The following is a 21,896-nucleotide window of genomic DNA, read 5'->3' on the forward strand; positions in this document are numbered from 1 at the left end:
AGAAATAAAAGAAGATGTGTAAGCAAGGAAAAAAAAAAAAAAAAAAACAGTAATTAAGCCCATCAATTTTATTATTCCAAAGAACTGAAAAAAGAAAAAATACCTGCAGGTCAGGGCATATTGACAGAATTAGGAAGTGAAGGATATTAATCATTTATCAGGTTTGGACATCTCATGGTGCCTAACCACTTTCTCTAAATTACAACTGGTAGGAGGCGCCTGGGTGGCTCAGTCCGTTAAGCGTCAGACTTTGGCTCAGGTCATGATCTCGCGGTCTGGGAGGTCATGATCTCGTGGTCTGTGAGTTCCAGCCCCACACTGGGCTCTGTGCTGATAGCTCAGAGCCTAGAGCCTGCTGTGGATTCTGTGTCTCCCTCTCTCTCTTCCCTACCCCACTCATGCTCTCTCTATTTCTCAAAAATAAACATTAAAAAACTGTTTAGTTACAACTGGTAGTTAATTAACAGTAGCAGTGGCTGATTATGAGGAGAACAACCACACAGGAGTAACAGAGGAAAGTATGGAAGAAGACTAGGAATCATCAAAAAGTAAACCACTGGACCAGTCTGGGGCTTATTAAGTACACGTAATTTTAACACAGTACAATAAACAATCTTTTTGATGCTACTGACTTGCCTAAGAAACTGTTTGACTGTTTTCATATACTGTGTTTAAAAAGGCATTGAAAAGTATAATGTGTTTAAGAATTATTTCTTTAAATGATACAAATTATTTTTAATTGATCTATCGAAGTATAAAGTTTGATACTCTGGAACGCTCAGTTCTCAACAATAACTACAATATTACTACAACTTAGGTATATAAGCCAATGGTACATTGGGTATGCTTTTAAAACACAAAGACAACTTATTTCTTGAACCAGAGAGTAGCCGAAGTTTGTAAAACCTCTGGAAAACGTTAAACACTAGCAATCACTGTCAGATGGACCTGATATATGGGAGGAGAAAAGTTTGATGAATAGGGCAGAGTTTTATTTTAGAATATAAAGGAAGAATGTTATGAGAAGGTATATTCATATTACAAGAGGTGAGAAATGGATAGCTGTTAATTTTAACTAAAATTGAATAAACGTATGATCCAAAGAATGCAATCAAAGACACACAGAAATGAACATATGCACTTAGAACATGGTTGGCTTTGTATTCTTAGTTTAGGGAAAATTTCTTCAACTGCTGAAAGTCTTCAAATTTTAGAAAAATACAGTAAATGAATGATTTTGTTAATTGTGATAGATGGGCTATAGCAAGGAGAAATGAATTTTGAGAGAGCTAACCAATTCTGTTTTCAGAAGCTTGCATTAGAAAGTTAGCAGTGGTACATGGAAAATATCCTGTAGGACTTTCTATTTGAAATAATTACTGAAGAAGAAGTTAAAATGTTTCTTGCCAGCTTTCTTCAACCTTCTGTTCAATTTTAGGAATGTGTTCTATTCCTTGGAGGTTCTTTCTTCCCTTTTTCTCCCATTTGGTTATCTGTAAGCTTCTAATCCACTTGGATGCTGCTGCTTCATGCATTGACAAAAGGTATTAAAGCCTACTTTAGCCTAAAATTTTCTCATGGTGAAGGTTTAAAGTCGAAATAAACAAATTGATTTCCTATCACCTATATTTTTTAATGCAAAGTTATGCTTATGGCATTCCATTTAATTAAAGTCAGAGGTCACAATGTATGGATTTATACTCTATTCTGATGTGTAATAATGCATTTATCTCATAATATAATATATATACAAGACTTTAATGAACAAAAAGAGAAAAATGTTTTCTCCACTTATAACTATTTTTTTTCATGTTATTTCCACCACTACTTTATACAAAGTAGAAAATAAATCAACAGTACACCAGTTCGAAATAGGGCATTCTTTTAACATAGCAGGAAATTAAAACATGATTTCTGTTCAGAATATGATGAGTCATCTCATTCATTTGTGAAGCTTCATAGAGCAAACTGTGAATATGGATTTCTGTGTTCTGTCATCAATTACATAAACAATTTTTTATGAGGGATGTTTTATGATGCCGCATCATCTTAAAATTTACTCACACTACAGAAAGTCTAACAAATTCTACCTTTAATCTACAGATAGCTTTAGGGATTAAATTTCTTAAAGCAAACTATTAAAATATAACTTAATGGATTCTCCTAAAAGGAAGAAGTAGAAAAACCCTTTCTGTGTGACCTTACTCCTAAAGATTCAAACTGCCTGCATATTGTTTAACTGTTCCAAAGGTAATAAACATGAGATGATGAAAGCGGGAATTTTTGTCTTTCTTCATAACAATATTATGTTTCTGTTTACTACTGGTGTAAATATGTAGGAATAATCAGGCATGATTGAGCAACTAATATTTATGTACATTTGAGTGGTTCCTAACAAGTATATATATGGCACTTTAGATATGTCACTCAACTTGGTTTGTTTTATGGTTTTTTTCAACTTAAGCAATATTGTTCATACTCTGCAATAATTTTCTCTTTAAGCACCACAAAATTGATATCATGTAGGTAAACTGCATTTCCCCCATATTGTGAAGTAAGGGAATGTGAGCAGGCTGGCCTTGCCATCTAGTCTAGTCCTTAATGTTATTTTAAGTTATGTTAACAATGTTTTGGGGCTAGAACAGGTGACACACAATATTGAAGTTGAATTCCCAGCCTTGAATTGACTAAGTAAATAAGCTTGTTCATATGTAAGCAAGAGCAAGTTTGATATATGGATGTGAAAAGGAAAAAAAAAAAAGAATCAGGAGAAATCCAATGAGTTCTTTTGTTCTGTTTATTTTTTTGGCACAACGAAGCTAATCTCTTATAGACATTCTGAGTCTCAAATAGTTCGTGATGCTGTGGAGGAGGCATAGATGAGAATTAAGAAACCAACAGGCAAATTGTTTTATAAGAAAGTTTTCTATCTCTGGGACATCTAATATCATTTTCTTCCAGAGTCTAATAAACCATATATTTCTGCTCCCAGTAATGTATTCATTTGGTTGTAGTAGTTTCAGTGACAATTGTCCAAATGAACAGAAAAGAGATAGTAGTTAGCACAATCATAAGAAAGAGAAAGGACAATGATGCATATTTTTTCCATAAGTTGATACAATTAAATTTATTTTAATTTCCAAGATGATTTTTAAAATACTTTTTTAAAAAAATTTTTAATGTTTATTTAATTTTGAGAGAGACACACAGAGCGTGAGAGGGGAGAGGCAGAGAGAGAGAAAGGCAAAAAACCTGAAGCAGGTTCCAGGCTCTGAGTTATCAGCACAGAGCCCAATGTGGGGCTTGAACTCAGGAACCCTGAAATCATAACCTCAACTGAAGTTGGATGTTTAACTGACTAAGCCACCCAGGCACCCTTAAAATATTTTATTTTTTTATTTTAATGTTTATTTATTTTTGAGATAGCACGAGCGGGGTAGGGGTAGAGAGAGAGGGAGACAGAGGATCTGAAGCAGGCTCCATGCTGACACTCCTGACAGCAGTGAGCCCCATACAGAGCTAGAACTCACAAACCGTGAGTGAGATCATGACCTGAGCCGAAGTCGGAGGCTCAACCGACTGAGCCACCTGGGTGCCCCACTTTTTAAAATATTTTAATTGATAGCTCAAAATCAGAGTCATCACGAGACAAAATTATATGTAGAAAATGAATCTACGGAAAGCATACAATAGATACAGCACTGTAAATTTTAGCACTACAAGGCCATTTGATAACCCATGCCATGCAAAAGTGCAACTGATTTGTCATCATTCACAACTTAAACCTTAAGCATACAGTATGCAGAATAAACGTCATCCTTTCTTTATGCTCAAATAGCTAGAATCTTTAAGTAGTGGTGAGTAGATGTGTATCTTTTTCTAATGTTCTTATCTTTTTGTATCCAGAGAAAAACCTTCAGACACAGTATTTCCAAAAGCAGGCTAAAAAAGAAAGCAAAACAAATTCTTTATTAGGAGGATATTTGATGAAATATTACATTTGAATAAAATAGTTTATGTGTGCCAGTATGAGAGAGTTTTGTGAAAGGAATGTTCAATATGGAGTTCTTAGCCTCATGTGCATCTATAAATTAATTAAAATTAATGGGTGATGGGCCTTAAGGAGGGCATTTGTTGAGATGAGCACTGGCTGTTATATGTTAGTGATAAATCACTAAATTCTACTCCTGAAACCATTATTACACTATGTTAACTAACTTGGACTTAAATAAAATTAGAAAACCAAAACAAAAAACAAAACAGAAAAGAAAAGAAAATTCAGCTTCTTCATCCCACTAGCCACATTTCTAGTGCTCAGTAATGAGTTGTATCTAGTGACTACCATAATGGGTAATGCATTAGAGAACGCTCACATCATCACAGAAAGTTCTATTGGACAGCACTGTTCTACATTATAATGTATATAATACTATAAAGAGAATACAGTAGGTCATCCTATTAGATATACCCCTTTGTTTTATATTTGGGGTAACTGAAATCCCAAAGAGGAAGTAACATAAGCAAAAAGTATGATAAATATGTTTCTATTTGCTGGGGGGAAATGAAGGAAGAGAGTTTAAGGCTCACTTTGAAAACCATCAAATGTTATTTAAGTAATTTAATTATCACATCGAGTCTTCATATGCTTCAGAAAAATCAAACCAATTCTATCAGTTTTTTAATCTTCAAATGCACAAATGAGTCCTTTTAAATGTTCTGTAGGCTGTTCCCAATCAATCATCAGGCTTGTAGTAGCTTCATAGAACACATTATAAATTTCTCTAATTTCCTTCCATCTAAGTGGTTTCTAAAATTATGACCCCAAGAAGATGGATCTTTGATTCTCTATTGATTAATGGGAGCACAATGAAAAATGTTTTAAAAAAACTCAGTACTGTTAAGATACTCTTTGAAATAAATGCTAAGTATATCTACTCTCCAAGTTTCCCTCCCTCTCTTCTCACTGTGTAAACTGTAATCCTCAAGCTCATTACCACCTACACACACAGTGTTATGATAGCACTGAGTCTACTTTTCATTTCTACAAGAGTCACATCCTCCTTTAAACGAAACTACATTCAAATCCTATGAAAGAAGTTTATTTTCCATTCCCATCTTCTTTTTATAGTGTGCTTCAGAAAGTTATCATCACTGCCCTTTCCAGCCCTTCAGATATCACTGAATCAGTCTTCCAGGAAATAAATCTACATATATCCAAAAATTACATCACATGAGTGGCTCGATGAAGTATGCAATGGAGCATAGTTGGAAAATTTTGGACCCGAATTAAAGGAAGTGTCATAAAAGATATTCCCCGTAGAGCAGCCAAACTCCTTAGTGTTTATCCATCATTTACCATCTAGGTGAAGAAAAACTCTAGCCGGTATTCTGGTGTTTCTTGATCTCTGTCCGGTTCACTCTTGTAATCCCTATTTTTAGGAGGATATTATGTGCTAGGCAGCTATATATTTATTTTTCATCTCCCAACCCCAGGTTTCTTCAAATGTGCTGCTTCTATCCTACTTCAGTTTATGCACCCACAAAGCTCAAGTTATTAGGAGTGCAACTAAGTGAACAGATTGGAGTGAAAGCTAAGGAGAGTTTTTTTCTTCTCTTTTTTTTATTTGATAAATTTCACAGTACAGTTTTTAAATTTAAGGTGTATAATGTGTTACTTTGATAAATTTATATATTGTAAATATGATTGCCATTGAAGTAGTATTTGTCATATTACATCATTATAGTGCAATATTATCGTCCACACTCATTACACTGTGTATTAGATTTCTGTGGTTTATTTCTACACGGTAGAAGTTTATATACTTAAACACCATCAACCTTAACCAATCCCTTTCCCTCTATAATCTCGTGGTTGCCACTATTTTACTTGCTACTTTCTTCCACAGGTTTGACTTTAGATTCTACATATGAGTGATATCATACACCACCTGTCTTTCTTTGACTTATTTGCTTAGCAAAATGTGCTCAATGTTCACCCATGTCATTATAAATGGCAGGATATCTTCCTTTCTCATGGCTGAATAATATTCCATTGTGTATATGTACCCCATTTTCTTTTTTATCCACTCATCTGTTGTAATACACCCAGAAGTTGAATTGCTGGATCATGCGGTAAATCTGTTTTTAATTTTTTGAGGAATTTTCATATTGTTTGCCATAGTGGTTGCACTAATTTACATTCCTACCAACAGTGTATGAGTTCCCTTTCACCACATCCTCACCGGCACTTGCTGTCTCTTGTCATCTTAATGATAGCCATTCTAACAAGTGTAAGGTGATATTTCATTGTGGTTTTGATTTGCATTTTCCTACTAATTAGTGAAGCTGAGCATCTTTTGTGTGCCCATTGGCTATTTTGATGTCCTCTTTGAGAAAAAAAAAATATATTTAGTTCTTCTGCCCATGTTTTAAGTCAGATACTCTTGGGGGTTTTGTTGTTATTAAGTGCTATCTTTTATGGGTTTTTTTGATATTAACCTCTTGTCCAACATTTGCTTTGCAAAAATTTTATTCCATTTTGTTAGTTGTTTCTTTTGCTGTGAGGAATTTTTTAAATTTGATGTGGTCCCACTTGTTAATTTTTGCTTTTGTTGCTTGTGCTTTTGGTGTCATGTCCGAAGAGTCATTACCAAGACCAGTATTGATAAGCTATTACCCTATATTTTCTTGTAGGTGTTTTATGTTATCTGGTCTAATGTGTAAGTCTTTCATCCATTTCAAGTGAATTTCTGTTTGTGGTGTGACATAAAGGTCCAATTTCATGTATTCAATTCTGCATGTATTCCTCCAGTTTTCCCAGCATCATTTGTTGAAGAGACTATCCTTTCCCTGCTGGGTGTTCTTGGCCCTGTGTTGAATATTAATTGACTCTATATGCCAGCATTTAATCCTGGGTTTTCTGTTTTATTGGTCTATATGTCTATTTTTGTGCCAGTACTATACTGTTTTTACTACTATGGTTTCGAAATCTAGTTTAAAATAAGGTGTTGTTCTTTTATCCTCAAGATATCTTTGGTTATTTGGGGTCTTTTGTGGTACCATATAAATTTTAAGATTATTTCTTTTATTTATGTGAAACATAAATTTGTGTGGTTTCTTTGAAATAGTGTTTTCTGTGTAACAGTATTTTGACATTGCACTGAATCTGTAGATAGCTATGCAGATTACAGCCATTTAACAATACTTATTGTTCCAATCCATAAACACACATTTCTTTCCATCTGTTTGTGTCTTCTTTTTGATTTCTTTCAGAAAAGACTTATAGTTTTCATTGTGCAGATTTTTCACTTCCTTGGTTAAATTTATTCCTAAGTAAATGAGTAAAAGACCTGAGTAAACATTTCTCCAAAGACATACAAGTGGCCAACAGACACATGAAAGGATGCTAAATATCACAAATCATCAGATAAATGCAAATCAAACCACAATGAGCTATCACGCCATACCTGTAAGAATGGCTATTAAATAAATAAATAAATAAATAAATAAATAAATAAAGCAAGCAAGCAAGCAAGCAAGCAAGCAAGAATGGGCAAAGATGTGAAGAAAAGGGAACCCGCATGCATTTTGGGTGGGAAGGCAAAATGGTGCAGCCACTATGGAAAACAGTACAGAGGTTCCTCAAAAATTAAATACAAAACTACTAAATAATACAGCAGTTCTACTTCTGGATATTTAGCTGCAGAAAATGAAAGCTGTAATTTTAAAAGATACATGTGTCTCTATGTTCATTGCAGCATTATCTACAATAGCCAAGATATAGAAAGAACCTAAGTGTCCATCATTAGATGAATGGATAAAGAAGATTGATTATACACACACACACACACACACACACACACACACACACACACACACATGCACACACACAATGGAATATCCATTTAAAAATTAAATTTTGCCATTTGTGACAACATGGATGGACCCAGAGGGTATTATGCTAAATAAAATAAGACGAAGACTATATGTAGTCTTTCACTTATATGTAGAATCTAAAAAATAAATGAACAAACAAAACAGAAACAGACTCTTAGATACAGAGAATAATCTGGCAGTTGCCAGAGGAGAGGGTGTAAAATAGGGGAAGGGGATTAAAAGGTACAGGCTTCCAGATATAAAATAAATCAGACATGGGAATTCAGTGTACAGCATAGGGAATATAGTTAATAATATTGAAAAACTTTATATGGTAACAGATGGTGGCTAGATTTATCCTGGTGATCACTTTCTATTGTGTCACTATGCTGTATACCTGAAACTAACATAATATTTTATATCAAATACAATTCAATAAAAAAATTATTCCTAAGTATTTTATTATTTTTTATGCTATTGTGATGGGATAGTTTTTTCTTCTTATGCTTCATCATTAGTATAAAGGAATGCCACTTATTTCTGTAAGCTGATTTTTTAATCTGCCACTTACTGAAATCACCAACTAATTTCAACAGTTTTTTACTAACTCTTTGAGATTCTGTATATATAAGATTATATCATCAGCAAAAAGTGAATTTTACATCTTCCTTCCTTATTTGGATGCCTTTTATTTCTTTGTCTTTCCTAATTGCATAGCTAGGAATTCTAGCACTATATTTAATAGAAGTGATGTTCCTAATTTCAGAGAAATCTCTTTCAATTTTTCTCCATTGAATATGATATTACCTGTGGGCTTGTTATATATGGCCTTTATTGGGTTGAAGTATGTTCCTTCTATACGCAATCTATTAAGGATTTTTATAAATGGAAAGATGTTGTATTTTATCATATTTTATCACAAATTCTGAATGAAGTTAGCAGGTGTCTATCAACTATAAAATAAATTATTAAACCAAACTATAGTATTTCCCAGTAAGCATAAGTTACTATTGCATTAGCTGGATCTCTAGGTCCATTTTACTTTCATGTAACGTTATTCATACTTTTGCAATAGAACCACACTTTAAGTATAATGTGGGTTGTTTTTGTCACCTAACCTGGGCATCTAATTCATATGTTTTACTTTGTTCCTACTACATACAAATATGTTTTAATATCTACTGGCATAAATACAAATAAAAAGTTTCTTTGACACTCCCCCAAAATGTTCTAGCTAATACCCCAATTTTTCTACCCTTTAAAACAAAATTTTTCAAAAGTGATGTGTATTGTCAGTGTTTCCTGACAAATGATAAAAATATTGTTTTATCATTTTCTCCTTCAACAAAAGTCCACCAAACAATTCTTGGTCAAGCCATTAATAATCTTTCTATTGCTGTTCAGAAGGAAAGTTGGAGTTATCCAACTTCAAATATAGTTTCACTACTTCTTCCTGGAAGGAGTGGGACATTCTTTGTCACTTCCTTCCTTTGTAGCTGCTCCTACCCAGCCTCCTTTGCTGATTCTCTCATCTGCCCCATCTCTAACCTTGGAATCACTTAGGCTTCAGGCCTGGCTGTCTTCTCTTTAATATCTAGAGTCATTCCTTAGATGGTTTCATCACAATGCCAAGCAATATTGATATGTTGATAACTGTCAAATGAATAACTCCAATATGAGCTGTTTCCCTAAACCTCAAATTTATATATTCAATGGTCTACTCAGATCACTACAGGAAGTCCCCCCTTATCTGTGTGGGATGTGTTCCAAGACCATCAGTGGATGCCTGAAAATGCAGATAGTTCTGAATGCTATAAATACATGTTTATCCTGGGGTGCCTGGGTGGCTCAGTTGGTTAAGCGGCGGACTTCCGCTCAGGTCATGATCTCGCGGTCCGTGAGTTCGAGCCCCGCGTCGGGCTCTGTGCTGACAGCTCAGAGCCTGGAGCCTGTTTCAGATTCTGTGTCTCCCTCTCTCTGACCCTCCCCCATTCATGCTCTGTCTCTCTCTGTCTCAAAAATAAACAAATGTTAAAAAAAATTTTTTTAAATAAATAAAAAATAAAAATAAAAATACATGTTTATCCTATACATACATACCGATGATAAAGTTTAGTTTATAAATTAGGCACAGAAAGAAATTAACAACAATAAATAATAAAATAGAACAATTATAACCATATACTACAATACAAGTTATGTGAATGTGGCTTCTTCACAATGTCTTATTATACTATAATCACCCTTCTTATGATGATGATGTAAGATGATAAAATGCCTATATGAGGACATGAAATGAGGTGAATGACGTAGGCCCTGTGATGTAGTATGAAGGTACTATTGACTTTCTCATGGTATGTCAGAAGGAAGATCATTTGCTTCTGGACTATGGTTGACCACAAGTAACTGAAACCCAAAAATGTACATAAGAAGGCCTGCTATACTGGGATGATATTGCTATGCATAGCATAAGCCCAAAACATCTGTGGTAGGGATGTGACTGTCCAAATATTCCTTGTGCTTTTTTTACATTTCCAAGGTGCTTCCCTGACCCCAGTAAGTTAGGTTAAGATCATGAGTCTAATTTTGGCAGATAAGAATGTGTTTACCTCCATTTCTTTCCTGTCCCACTACGGGGACACATAGTGTGGATACAGAGTAAAGTGACCAACATACACAAGGCTTCATGTAAATAAAAAATAAATATTAAAGCAAGTTACATCACTGAGATAGTAAGGTTACTTTGCTAGTGTAGTTTACCTAATTCATCCCCAAATGCAATGTGACAGCAAATACAAAGGGAATAAAAAGTTCAGAAATACAAGCTCTCAAAATGTTGAAAGGGTTAACTTCCTCTAGATCCAAAACACTATAAAATGAGATTTAAAATTACTCCAAGTGACAGAGGCTCCATAAATAACAATTTGAATAAAGAAGTCAGAGTGAGTGCTTAGTCTTTAAGGCATGTTCCAGATACTTGCTTTTTTTTTTTTATTTTAATGTTTATTTATTTTTGAGAGAGAGAAAGACAGAGCAGGAGTGGGCGAAGGCAGAGAGAAAGGGAGACACAGAATCCGAAGCAGCCTCTAGGCTCTGAGCTGTCAGCACAGAGCCTGCACGAGGCTTGAACCCACGAACCATGAGATCATGACCTGAGCCAAAGTCGGATGCTTAACTGACTGAGCCACCCAGGTGCCCATGTTCCACCTACTTTCAAGACAACTGCTACTAAATTGGGGGTGAGAAGGCAGAATAATTAAAATTGTTTCTTCAAAAGCATTTGCATGTAGCAAGCAGATGAGAAGCTTTCTAAATTTTTGAAAGGACATCATAAACCCTAAAATAAAAATATCTTTGATATTTTAAGACAAAATAAACCTCAGACCTCCAACTTTGCAAGAGTGGGATGAGACCCAAGAAAACTGTACCATCCCAGAGAAGAGAATATTCCCCAAGGAACACATAAGATGTATCCAGGGATGAAAATGAAAAAGCAAAAATCTCAGACAGTGTAGACACCAGAAATGTTACAATAGGCAAATGACTCCTCCTAGATACTAAAGGCTCAAATCAAGACACCTTTTTCCATCCCCAGGGTAGAAGACCTTTATAATATTTGCCCAGTGGGGTTTCAGAATTCCTGGAGGGTAGCATTCTGTGTATCTCTTGTTTGTGTCCTTTATGGATGGATTTCTGATTGTGGTTTTCCTGTCCCTGTTCCTCTGCCAATTATTGGAATTGTCCTTTTAGCCAACAGGTCTGTGAATGAAGAGGAAGAAGCCACACTATATCTAATGAAGACTAGTAAGTTTCTCCTGGAAAGCCTGTTCTTTGTTCTGGGTTCAGTCAGTGAAAGAGATCTGGGATTGTCTCTAATGGGAATGGGATAAGTATAGTCTATGTGGTTAAGAAGAGATGAAAGGACTGACTGTAGTAGAGGCAGTGGTCCCCAGGTATTATATGTACTTCCTAAAATTTATCAGCCTATCTTGCCAGTATTTTGGTGGCAGCCCACATGACTAATTCTAGCCGGTGGACTTCAGAAGTGACACTTCTCACTGAACCAAGTTCTGAACTGGAGCAGTTTAGACCTGGGATGTGTCCTCTAGTCCTTTCCTATGTCTTGGCAATATGAGAGGCAGTCAAGCTATAACAACCTTTCAAATGAAATAGTCAGAAAATCAAAGAGGGTTATACTACATATATTGGACTTTATTATATGGTAGTCCTCTGAGATTTGGATTAAAACTGGTAACACATCATAGCCTAAGCTACGCTAATTATGAGAAGGCCCAACAAATCTGTATTTCAACCCTCTACACTACCAAACTTTCTCCTCTTCCAGCTATCTCTGGTTCAATAAGTAGAATTTGCCCTCTTTTTCCTAGTTGCTTGGAACAAAATCTTTGGAGTCACTCTCGACACCTTCCGTCATTGTTTAATACAACCTACGTGTAATCCTACAAGAAATTTTGTTGGCTTCTTTGTTGAAAATATAGCCAAAGAATAAGACCCCTCCTTATCAATTCACTATTGCCAAACCGAATCCAAGCTGCTACCACTAAATTATTTTTGTTAAAGTTTTCTCTGCTTCTACCTTTGCCCATCTTTTGCAGTGTGTTCTCCACAAAGCATCAAGAGTGGTTGTACTAAAAATTATCTCATATCACTCTTGAGCTCAAACTTTCCAGTGATGTCCCACATGATACCTAGTAAAAGCCAAAGTCCTTAAAACTCCGGAAGGTTCTACTACCATCTCCTTCAGGTTCACTGGCTGAGTCACTTAGCAGGGGGTTATTTTCAGCATATAATTTAATCCCTCTGAGATGTAATTTCCTCATCTATAAAATAGGCATAGTAATAGCTACCTGATGTTTATGAAGAGAATAAAATAATAATTATAGCATTGATCAAAACCATAAAAAACAAGTTAAGTTTACATAGTACTTACTATTTGCTAGGCATTATTCTAAATTCCTTTCATATATTACTCAGCAAGTCCTCCCAACAATCTCATAAAGATACTTAGGATTATAATTTGCATTTGGGGCAAAGAAAATAAGGCACAGGAAGTTAGATAATTGCACAAGTTCAAGCAGGTAGAAAATGTCAATATTAACTTGAACCCAGGCAGTGTAGCTCTAGTGCTTATGTATTAACCACAATATTTTGAGATACGAAAATATAAAATATAATATGCTAAGTGTTTAAATAATACCAGTGTCTCCTTTTCCCCCTTAGTAGCAATTGTGACATAGGTTTATGTACAAGTTAAAGACAAATCTGGGAAGAGAGACAAGTGTAAATAAAACAAGATTTAGGAAGGCTCACATCACTCTATGAATGGAAAAACATACATACAAGTTTTTCAAATATAAGAACTAATTCAGCAAGAAACAAGAATTTCCCAAGAAATATTATAAATAGTAAGAGGGATCCAAAAGACAAATCCTCCTAAAATTATATGTTATGAATCAAGCCTTGAACCAAACGTTAGAGCAATGACTTTAATAAAGATGTTCTAAAATTCTGGATTAACTTGAAACTTGATTGTTCCCTTTTGTGATTCTCCTATCTCCAGTGTTTAAGCAAAACAGCAAAGGTAAGTCACAATTTTAAACAATAAGGGCCTATTTTACTTAAACCTAGAACCTATGACCTTGCGACACACTGCTATAAACACCACAGAACTCAGATACATTCATAAGGGAATGTTTTCACTGGAATCTTTTTTAAAAATATGAGCCTCGGAGGTGCCTGGGTGGCTCAGTAGGAGAAGTGTCTGACTTCGGCTTAGGTCATGATCTTATTGTCTGTGAGTTTGAGCCCCACCCATATTAGGCTCTGCACTGCTAGTGCTGAGAATCCAGATTTTATCTCAAGATCATTTCAGCTTTAGTTTTGGTTTGGTTTTCTTTTCTTTTCTTTTTTCTTTTTTTTCCCAAGTGGAATTTGACTATCTGGGATTCTCACTCTCCTCTCTCTCTTCCCCTCCCCCACTCTTGCTTTCCCTCTCTCAAAATAAATAAACTTAAAAAATAAAATAAAATAAAATAAAATAGGGGCGCCTGGGTGTCTCAGTTAGTTGAGAACCCAACTTCAGCTCAGGTCATGATCTACAGTTCATGGGTTCAAGTTCTGTGTAGGACTCTGTCCTGACAGCTCAGAACCTGGAGCCTGCTTTAGAGTCTGTGTCTCCCTCTCTCTCGGCCCCTTCCCCCACTCCTGTTCTGTCTCTCTCTCTCTCTCCCTCTCTCAAAAATAAATAAACATTAAATTTGTTTAAAAAATAAATAAAATAAAAAATAAAGATATGAGCCTTGATCTTGAGCACCACCATAGGATTAAGAAATATCAAGTTACTCTCTTTCTTCTTAGTAATAATTGCAAAACTCATCTTTCAGATGTTAATTTTAAAAATTTGAAATGAAAATTTACCTCGCTTATTGGGATGGGAAGAAGATAGACCACCTATAGCATAGGATATCTCTGAATCTTTGGCCTCTGCGAGATGCTCTTTTAGATTTTCCAGCTGTTAAAAATCAAACATAAAAATTATTCATTTTTAATTAGAATGATGCTATTTTCTGTTGAAGAAGAGAAAGTATTTGAATAAAACAGGGAAAAGAGTAGGAAAAACAGAAGAAAGGGAGAAACGAGAAACAAGGAATTGAAAAGGAGAAAAAGTAATGAAGAAAGTAAACAAAAAGAAACAGGAACAGTACAAGGAAACTAGTATTTAGAGACTGACTGAGAAAGGTACATGACTCAACAGGACATGAGGAAAAAACAGGTTTATGGTTAAGGAAGTCCACTCTGGGTGTTAATTAATGGGGAGCCTGGAAACACAGCCTGTGTTCCTGGACTCGATTTCATGTCACCTATAATGAGCAGTGCTTTTCAAGGAGCTCCACAGAGTTATGTAAATGTTTGGATTTCCTGAAATATTTCTCCTTTCCAGCAGGAAGGGAGAAGTATTTTGAGGCCTTAGGGTTTTTACCCAGAATTCAACCCATTTTCATTTTTAGCAAGCTTTCTGATTGTCTACACCCTGAAGATCTAACTCTGACCAAAGTAGAGTTCAGCCTGGCTACTGAGAGTGTCCATGTCTGACCCGCCTAGAATGATGGGACACAATTCTCTCTCCCAAAGAGCCACATGGTTTGCATAATAATGGATTTGCATGCATGTTTGTGAAAAGTTTTGAAATCATCGAATCTGGTGATTTTCACATTTTCTTTACAGCATGTCAAGGAGTTGGGGAAAAGGCTGCTAAGGGTCTCCCTGTCGGGAGGCTAAGAGCGGGTTCAAAGAGGTGACCCTTCAGGCGCCCAACCAGGTGCTTTAAACAGAACAGCTCCACCTTCGTATGCAACCGAATGAATTGGATATGAGACCGTATCCAATTTATTTGGGAAAAAATATTTCCACTTTTAAAAATAATAATAAATTTTGAAAATCACCAATCTAGGTATAGCCTCCTATTTTATAGATGAGGAGATTTAGATCCAGAGAATTTTAATTTCTTTCTGGTCTCATAACAATTGGAGAGCTGGGACGAGAATCCAGATTTTATCTCAAGATCATTTCAGCTTTAGTTTTGTTTTGGTTTTCTTTTCTTCCTTGTTTTTTTTTTTTTTTTTTTCCCAAGTGGAATTTGACTATTTTTTTTTTTCTAATGAATTACTTTACTTTTTCTCTAGCAGGAATAAAAAAAATTTACGGTATCATACCAATAATTTTTCAAACTGTGCCCAAAGATAAATGCCTTCTAATTATTATTAAAATTGAAATGTAAGTATTTCACACTCTCACCTGGTTAAGTTCTTCCAATTTGCCAGTCAGTTCTGTATCTGCAAGACACATTCGTTACATGAAAACTTTCATGGCCAATAATAGATTCATCCCAATTCACACATTCGGGATCTTATGTGGAAGGCAAAGGTCTTTTCCATAAGATTTGAGACCACCCACCATCCCTAATATAAGACCCAAATATTTTCTCAATGCCTGACATATTGAATTGCAACCAGTTATGTCATGAGAAAATACCTGATTTCTTGTAATAAGCACAAAGCTTTCTAAAACAGACCATAGTTCTAACAAGGACTATTATTTAGAAGTAAATTATTCTACTAACATGAGGAAATTTTATGAAACAATAGTAAGTGAAAAAAAGTGGGACACAAACATCTATACAATTCATTCATGAAAGAAATTCCCAGAATATTGATATTAGCTCTCTCTGGGTTTTACAGTTTGAGTATGAATTTTTCTTTTTTATAATTTCACACATTTTCTTCAATGAGAATATCTTATTTCTAATTTTAAAACCCTGTATTTTTAAAGTATTCATTAAGATGTTGTTATAGTCAGCACATTGTCCCATGACTAGATTTTTTTTTTTTAGAGGATCAGATGTTTTTGGAGAGTGTAACACATTGACATATTCTCACATTTTCTCTTAGGCTAGACTTGCTAAGTTTCTGACAGTATTTGTCATTTCTTGGAGAAAACTCTAATGCATAATTGTAAATTAGATTCTGCTGATCTTCAAAGAAAAAAATGTCAGTCGGTGTGCCTAAATTTCCCAGTGGTCTCTACTCCAATTGTTTCCCACATGGAGAGAATTTCATTGCAAATGTGCTAACTTAACTGCCATTAAAATGCAGTTAATTTGTGAAATTTCTAATGAAAACCTGGGAACAGATTTGAAGCATTTAGTAAAAGAAAATATTAACTGTATGAGTGAGAAGTTGCAGAGATGAGAATATGACTAAAGATAACTATTTTGTAAATAGATGGTTACTGATCCCATTAGGACCCTCTAATTGAAGAAAATAGGATTTTAATATTTTTTAATAATGCCATTGCTTTATCATGAATATGAAATAATAAGACACACTTAAGCTGTCAGTGCAGCATGAAAAGGAGTAGTTATTACTTTACTACAAATTAACATTGAGAAAGAGCAGGTCAGAAGACAGAATAAATTCCTAACTTACCAATGCTAGAAGGTCTTTGGAAATCAAAATTTTTATTCAGTAGAGCCAGCAATAGTTCTTCGTGGTTTGCATCTTCTTTATCTGGAAACAATTCATTTCCTGTAATAATCATCCCAGTGTAATGAAGCCTCCATTTTCGATCTGTGTCACCAAAAGCACTTTTAATTAAATACATTTTATAGCTATCAATGCATATACTCACCAAAAAAAGTGCTGTGGACAAAGGTGTGTAACCCAAAAAGAGGGGCTGTTTCAAAAATCATTGAATGTATAGGAGCAAAGAGAGATTATGAGAGAGGGAGAGAGAAGAGGAGAGACAGTATGTCTGAAAGGTGACACCCTAAAATTTACCTGCTAAATTTGGGTAGTAGGTAAATTTGGGTAGTAGAATCGCAGGTAAATTTCTTATTTTTTATCTGTGTTGTTGAAATTTTCTACTCTTGTGTTTAATATGAAAAATATAAAAGTTATTTTTTTAAGTTTATTTATTTATTTTGAGAGAAAGAGGAAGAAAGAGAGGGCAGGGGAGGGGCAGAGAGAGACAGAAAGAGAATCCCAACCAGGCTCCATGCTGTCAGTGCAGAGCCTGATGGGGGCTTGAACTCACAAACTGTGAGATCATGACCTGAGCTGAGATCACGAGTTGGATCCTTAACCAACTGAGCCACCCTGGTACCCCAAAAATTTTTTTAAAGAAAAAAATAAACAATATTTGATTTTAAGATTCCATGTGCTATGCACATTTAAATATGAGCCATTTTGTGTTCTGGAGATTGCCTTTAAACCATTCAAGGAAATCTTATGGAAAAGGTGATATGAAGTCTCCTTTCTCCATATTGACATCTTTCCATCTTTGCCAATTTACCTCCCAGCCCATTCATTGATCAGATGCTCAACTCTTTCAACACCTTAAAAGCAAAATATCACCCAATTTTTTGTAAATATTTTTATTCTGAAGTAGAAATCAGGATAATAACCTTTACTCAAGGTATAAGACATGAAGACTCAACAAGATATCTATCAACAAGTAATGCAATTGAAGTAACAACTAGTATATTACAAACAAAATGAACTTTTGTGATGTGGCTTGAAAAGCCAAACTTTTGTCCAGAACTTCTGTGGGATCATGCTCCCCACTTGCTAGCTCCTCATTCTAGCTGACAGCTTGAACAGAAGCTAGATTCATTGAGTCTGAAGTTTAGAAGTGAGAATATTGTGGTTTTAGCTACAGAAATGGCCCGTAATTTAACTATATTATTCTGTTTAATCATCTGTCTTTCTTGTTTCTACAAAATATTAATTGATTAACTCAAACAATTAAGAGGTTAATAAAACGAATGAGAGAGACTTGATGAGGAAGCAAATTGATGACGTGGGACAGGTGACAGCATCATTTCTACATTGACCAAACATAGTTTATGGATGCTCAACTCTTCAATTTCCTTTACTTCATAAACATAGAAATTATCTGTAACATTTTTTCTACTGATTAATTAAAACATAATACAGTATCAATGGAAATTTGCTCAACATCAATTATATGAAGACCCTCAGAGATAGTTTAGTTTAAGATGTGACCATGCAATAACATCATTGTTATTACAGTTGTTCATCAAAATGTTACATTACAATCTACAATCTTTAAAATATTTTTCTTAGAAAAAGAAATAGGGTACATATTATAGCCAGATGACAATGACTACTTATTTTAGAACTGTGATAAGAGAAACCAATTCATTGCCTTAAACTTAGAGAATGTATAAGACCAGGAGGAGGTAACAAGGAAAGTGTAGAGCTGAAGCTTTTAGGAACTTAATTACTAATCCACTTCTGCATATTTAAGTGGGACATTTTTCACAAAAGAAATTGAATCAATTTGCCTCTCTTTACTACTTTTGTTTCCAGTGGTTACACTTGCATAACTCTCCTCAGAAATTCTTGTCAGTACCTTTAAAGACAACCATGGTTTACAGGAATCCCTGAAGAAAAAGTTTTTTCAAGAAATTTTTTAAAAATATTTTTTATATTTCTAAAGTTAAGATATTGTCTTAGAAATATAATTGAAAAAAAGTCTTTTTTCTTTTTTTCATTTTTAGTTTTAAAACAGATACAGCTTTAAAAGAAAACAATTACACATACTTTTAATATGCTTTTGTCTTTGAACTAAAAGTTAGTATGACAAGGGAAATGCTTGAATAAAAAATACCTGAGTGTAGGTGAACCCTTAGCACAAAGGATGACAAAGTTATCCAGACACGACAGAGTGAAGGCTTTTGCAAATACACAGATAATACTGGTTCGTTGCTACTTAAGATACTGAATTTTTTTTAATTTTTTTAATATTTATTCATTTTTGAGAGACAGAGAGAGAGTATGAGCGGGGGAACGGCAAAGAGAGAGGGAGACACGGAATCCAAAAATGGCTCCAGGCTCAGAGCTGTCAGCACAGAGCCCAATGTGGGGCTGGAACTCATGAACCATGAGATTAAGACCTGACCCAAAGTTGGGTGCTTCAACGACTGAGCCACCCAGGCACCCTTTAAAGATACTGAATCTTAAAGGTTTCATTGTCTCCTCACTTTTCACTCAAATTTGAAGCTTCTCACTACATATAGACAAGAAATTTTACCAGAAAGAAATCTGGAAATCCCCAAAATGATAAAATACAAAACAATTAATAAATTTTCCAGTATTCTTGGTCTTGATATTCACTCTTCATCATTTTGTGGTAGGCAGTTTGCCCCATGTCAGGTTTACCCATTGAACCATGCATTTCTATAGCTCCAACCAAATGACAGCTGGCAGATTGTGTCATTTGTCTTGGACATTGTCTAACACAGAAAGAGCGGGATGGTAACCCCCAAAAATGCTTATTTGAACAATGTGTTCAAGGACATAAGTCAAACCTTTGGCTGCTTTGAAATACGTGTATATGGAGAGAGACTCTAATCATAGACAATTTAGATCAGAAAATAACCCTACTAGTAACGTAATCTTCTCTGTTTATGTACAATAAAATAAATCCAAGGGAGTACCAGAGAGAAAAACCTTTCCAATATGTTGCCAGTGATATATGCATATCACTGTGTGGTATTCTGGGGTCAGAGGTGTTATTTAACTTTAACCTAGCAAAATACTTTAGAGTTTGATTTTTCTGTATTCCACATCCACATGAAATCAGAAGTTACATTTACCACCAACATCCTAATTTTGCAAAGTCCTCAGTGAATGGTCTCATTTTTCCTCATTTACATTGTGTTAGGAACATTGAAAATACCATCATTTCACAGGAAGAACAAAGGATGTCTATCATGTGCAATGATTTTGATTGGCCAAAGACTAAATGTGAGCTATGGATAAAATCCAGACTCTTTTGATTCCCAACCTTATATCTAGGTCTCTAAGACAACTTATTTTTCATGGGAAAATCCCAATAAATAAATAACAAGGATTTATGCAATTTTATTTTCACTGCCAAAAGAACTGCTCTCTCATTGACTTTTAAAACCACATTGGAAGCAACATGGTCTAGTAAAATTGAATTTGATCCCAAAGGGAAAAACTTGATCCCTCTTCTCAACCAAGTATCATGTAAATAAAATGTATTCTATCCTGTTTTGGTTCCCCTATGTAAGACAAAGTTAAAGGCTCTTTCCTTCCCAGCAAGGAGTTCAGTTAGACGATAGATAACCTCAAAATTTCAAGCTGGAAGGAAAATTAGAGAGCACTATTTTAAATTACTATTTTCCAAACATAAAGAAATATATAAAAGTTTCAAGGAGGTTGTTTGCCTAATAAATCAACATTACATTTAGCCCTACTGATTCTCAGATGAAGAGCTATTTCCAGTACAAAATGCATTGAAAATTTTAAAGAAAGATCAATACAAGTTACAATATTACAAGAGCAAAAATTTATTTTCTCCAACTTTCTCATGGTACAAATTTTAGATGTCATAGATTAAATTATTTCATTTAATGTAAGTACTCTATGTTAGAAATCTGATAAATACAGTCAATGCATAATGTGGATTTAGCATCGTCTTCCTGAAAATACTATGTAGATTTCCCCATGCATTATTATTTCCAAATCTCTGCAAACACAAATTTCCATCCTAATGTGTTTTTATCTAAGTCATTCTCCTTTCATTAGTAACTTACTTATAATCTCATAGGTTAAAAATATTATTTTGCTTTCCCCAGATACACTTTAAAATATGCACATATTAAAAAATAAAATAAAATATGCACATATTAGGTAATTGATTGTATTACTACTTACACATTCACTATCTTTGGTCATAGAACAGAAGTGAGAAAAAAGGTGCCCCATGATTAGATAAAAAATTAGGTGTAGTCAAAATAAATTTAGTACAATGTTGGTTAAAATTAATTTACTTGAGAAGAATAGCATCACGGATTACATGTAATTTAAAACAGCAACTTCTGAAAAGATGTTTGATGATTAATAATACTAACGCCTTAACATATTATTTTGATAATGGCAGAGAAATCAAGGCAATACAAACAGAAAGATAAGGATTATTTACCCATCTGTAGGATTTTAGATTCATGTGTACATACCTTGGGTAAGATATGGCCGTCCATGCACCAATTCGAAAAATATCATTACAGATAACAAAGTTAGGAGTCCAAAGCAAAGAGTGGTTGAAAGGATCTTGTTCATGTTAAAAAATCTTCTTTGTGCTAGCAGAGAAACTGACTATCCAGGTCAAGATGAATACTTCAGTGGCTCTGGAATGCTGCAGAGATCACTTTTAAAAGGTGGCAAGTGTGCTTCAACTACAGATGATCTGGACAAAGAAAAAAACTTATAAAATGTAATGCATTCTGTCGACATGATTCACTACTTGGAGAAGTGACAGGTTTGCTACTCAGTCAATGACAGGAAGAACCCAATCGATATATCTCATACCTGCCCATTTCACTAAAAGCAGGCATTCCTATGCATGCCCACGCACTTCAGACACAGGCACAAGCATAGAGCAAAAATTGG

The 21,896-nt window shown here is 34.7% G+C and overlaps 1 protein-coding gene across 2 annotated transcripts; it reads right to left on the reverse strand.

Moving 5' to 3' along the window:
- Positions 1-1,678: 1,678 nt before the first annotated feature.
- On the reverse strand, positions 1,679-21,681 carry UTS2B (urotensin 2B). Of its 2 annotated transcripts, none has more exons than XM_086675001.1 (5): positions 21,464-21,681; positions 16,881-16,979; positions 15,691-15,728; positions 14,314-14,407; positions 1,679-3,942 (listed from the first exon to the last, which is right to left on the reverse strand). In XM_086675001.1, exons 1-5 carry the CDS (start codon positions 21,564-21,566, stop codon positions 3,917-3,919), a joined length of 360 nt encoding a protein of 119 aa, XP_086531127.1. In that variant the 5' UTR covers positions 21,567-21,681; the 3' UTR covers positions 1,679-3,916. The 2 variants fall into 2 exon arrangements, with proteins under 2 accessions (XP_086531127.1, XP_086531126.1); XM_086675000.1 differs by lacking the exon at positions 1,679-3,942 and adding an exon at positions 7,195-7,328.
- Between the last annotated feature and the right edge of the window lie 215 nt (positions 21,682-21,896).

The sequence above is a fragment of the Puma concolor genome, chromosome C2, assembly GCF_028749965.1.
Source record: "Puma concolor isolate L17-30 chromosome C2, mPumCon1.1.hap2, whole genome shotgun sequence".
NCBI lineage: Eukaryota > Metazoa > Chordata > Mammalia > Carnivora > Felidae > Puma > Puma concolor.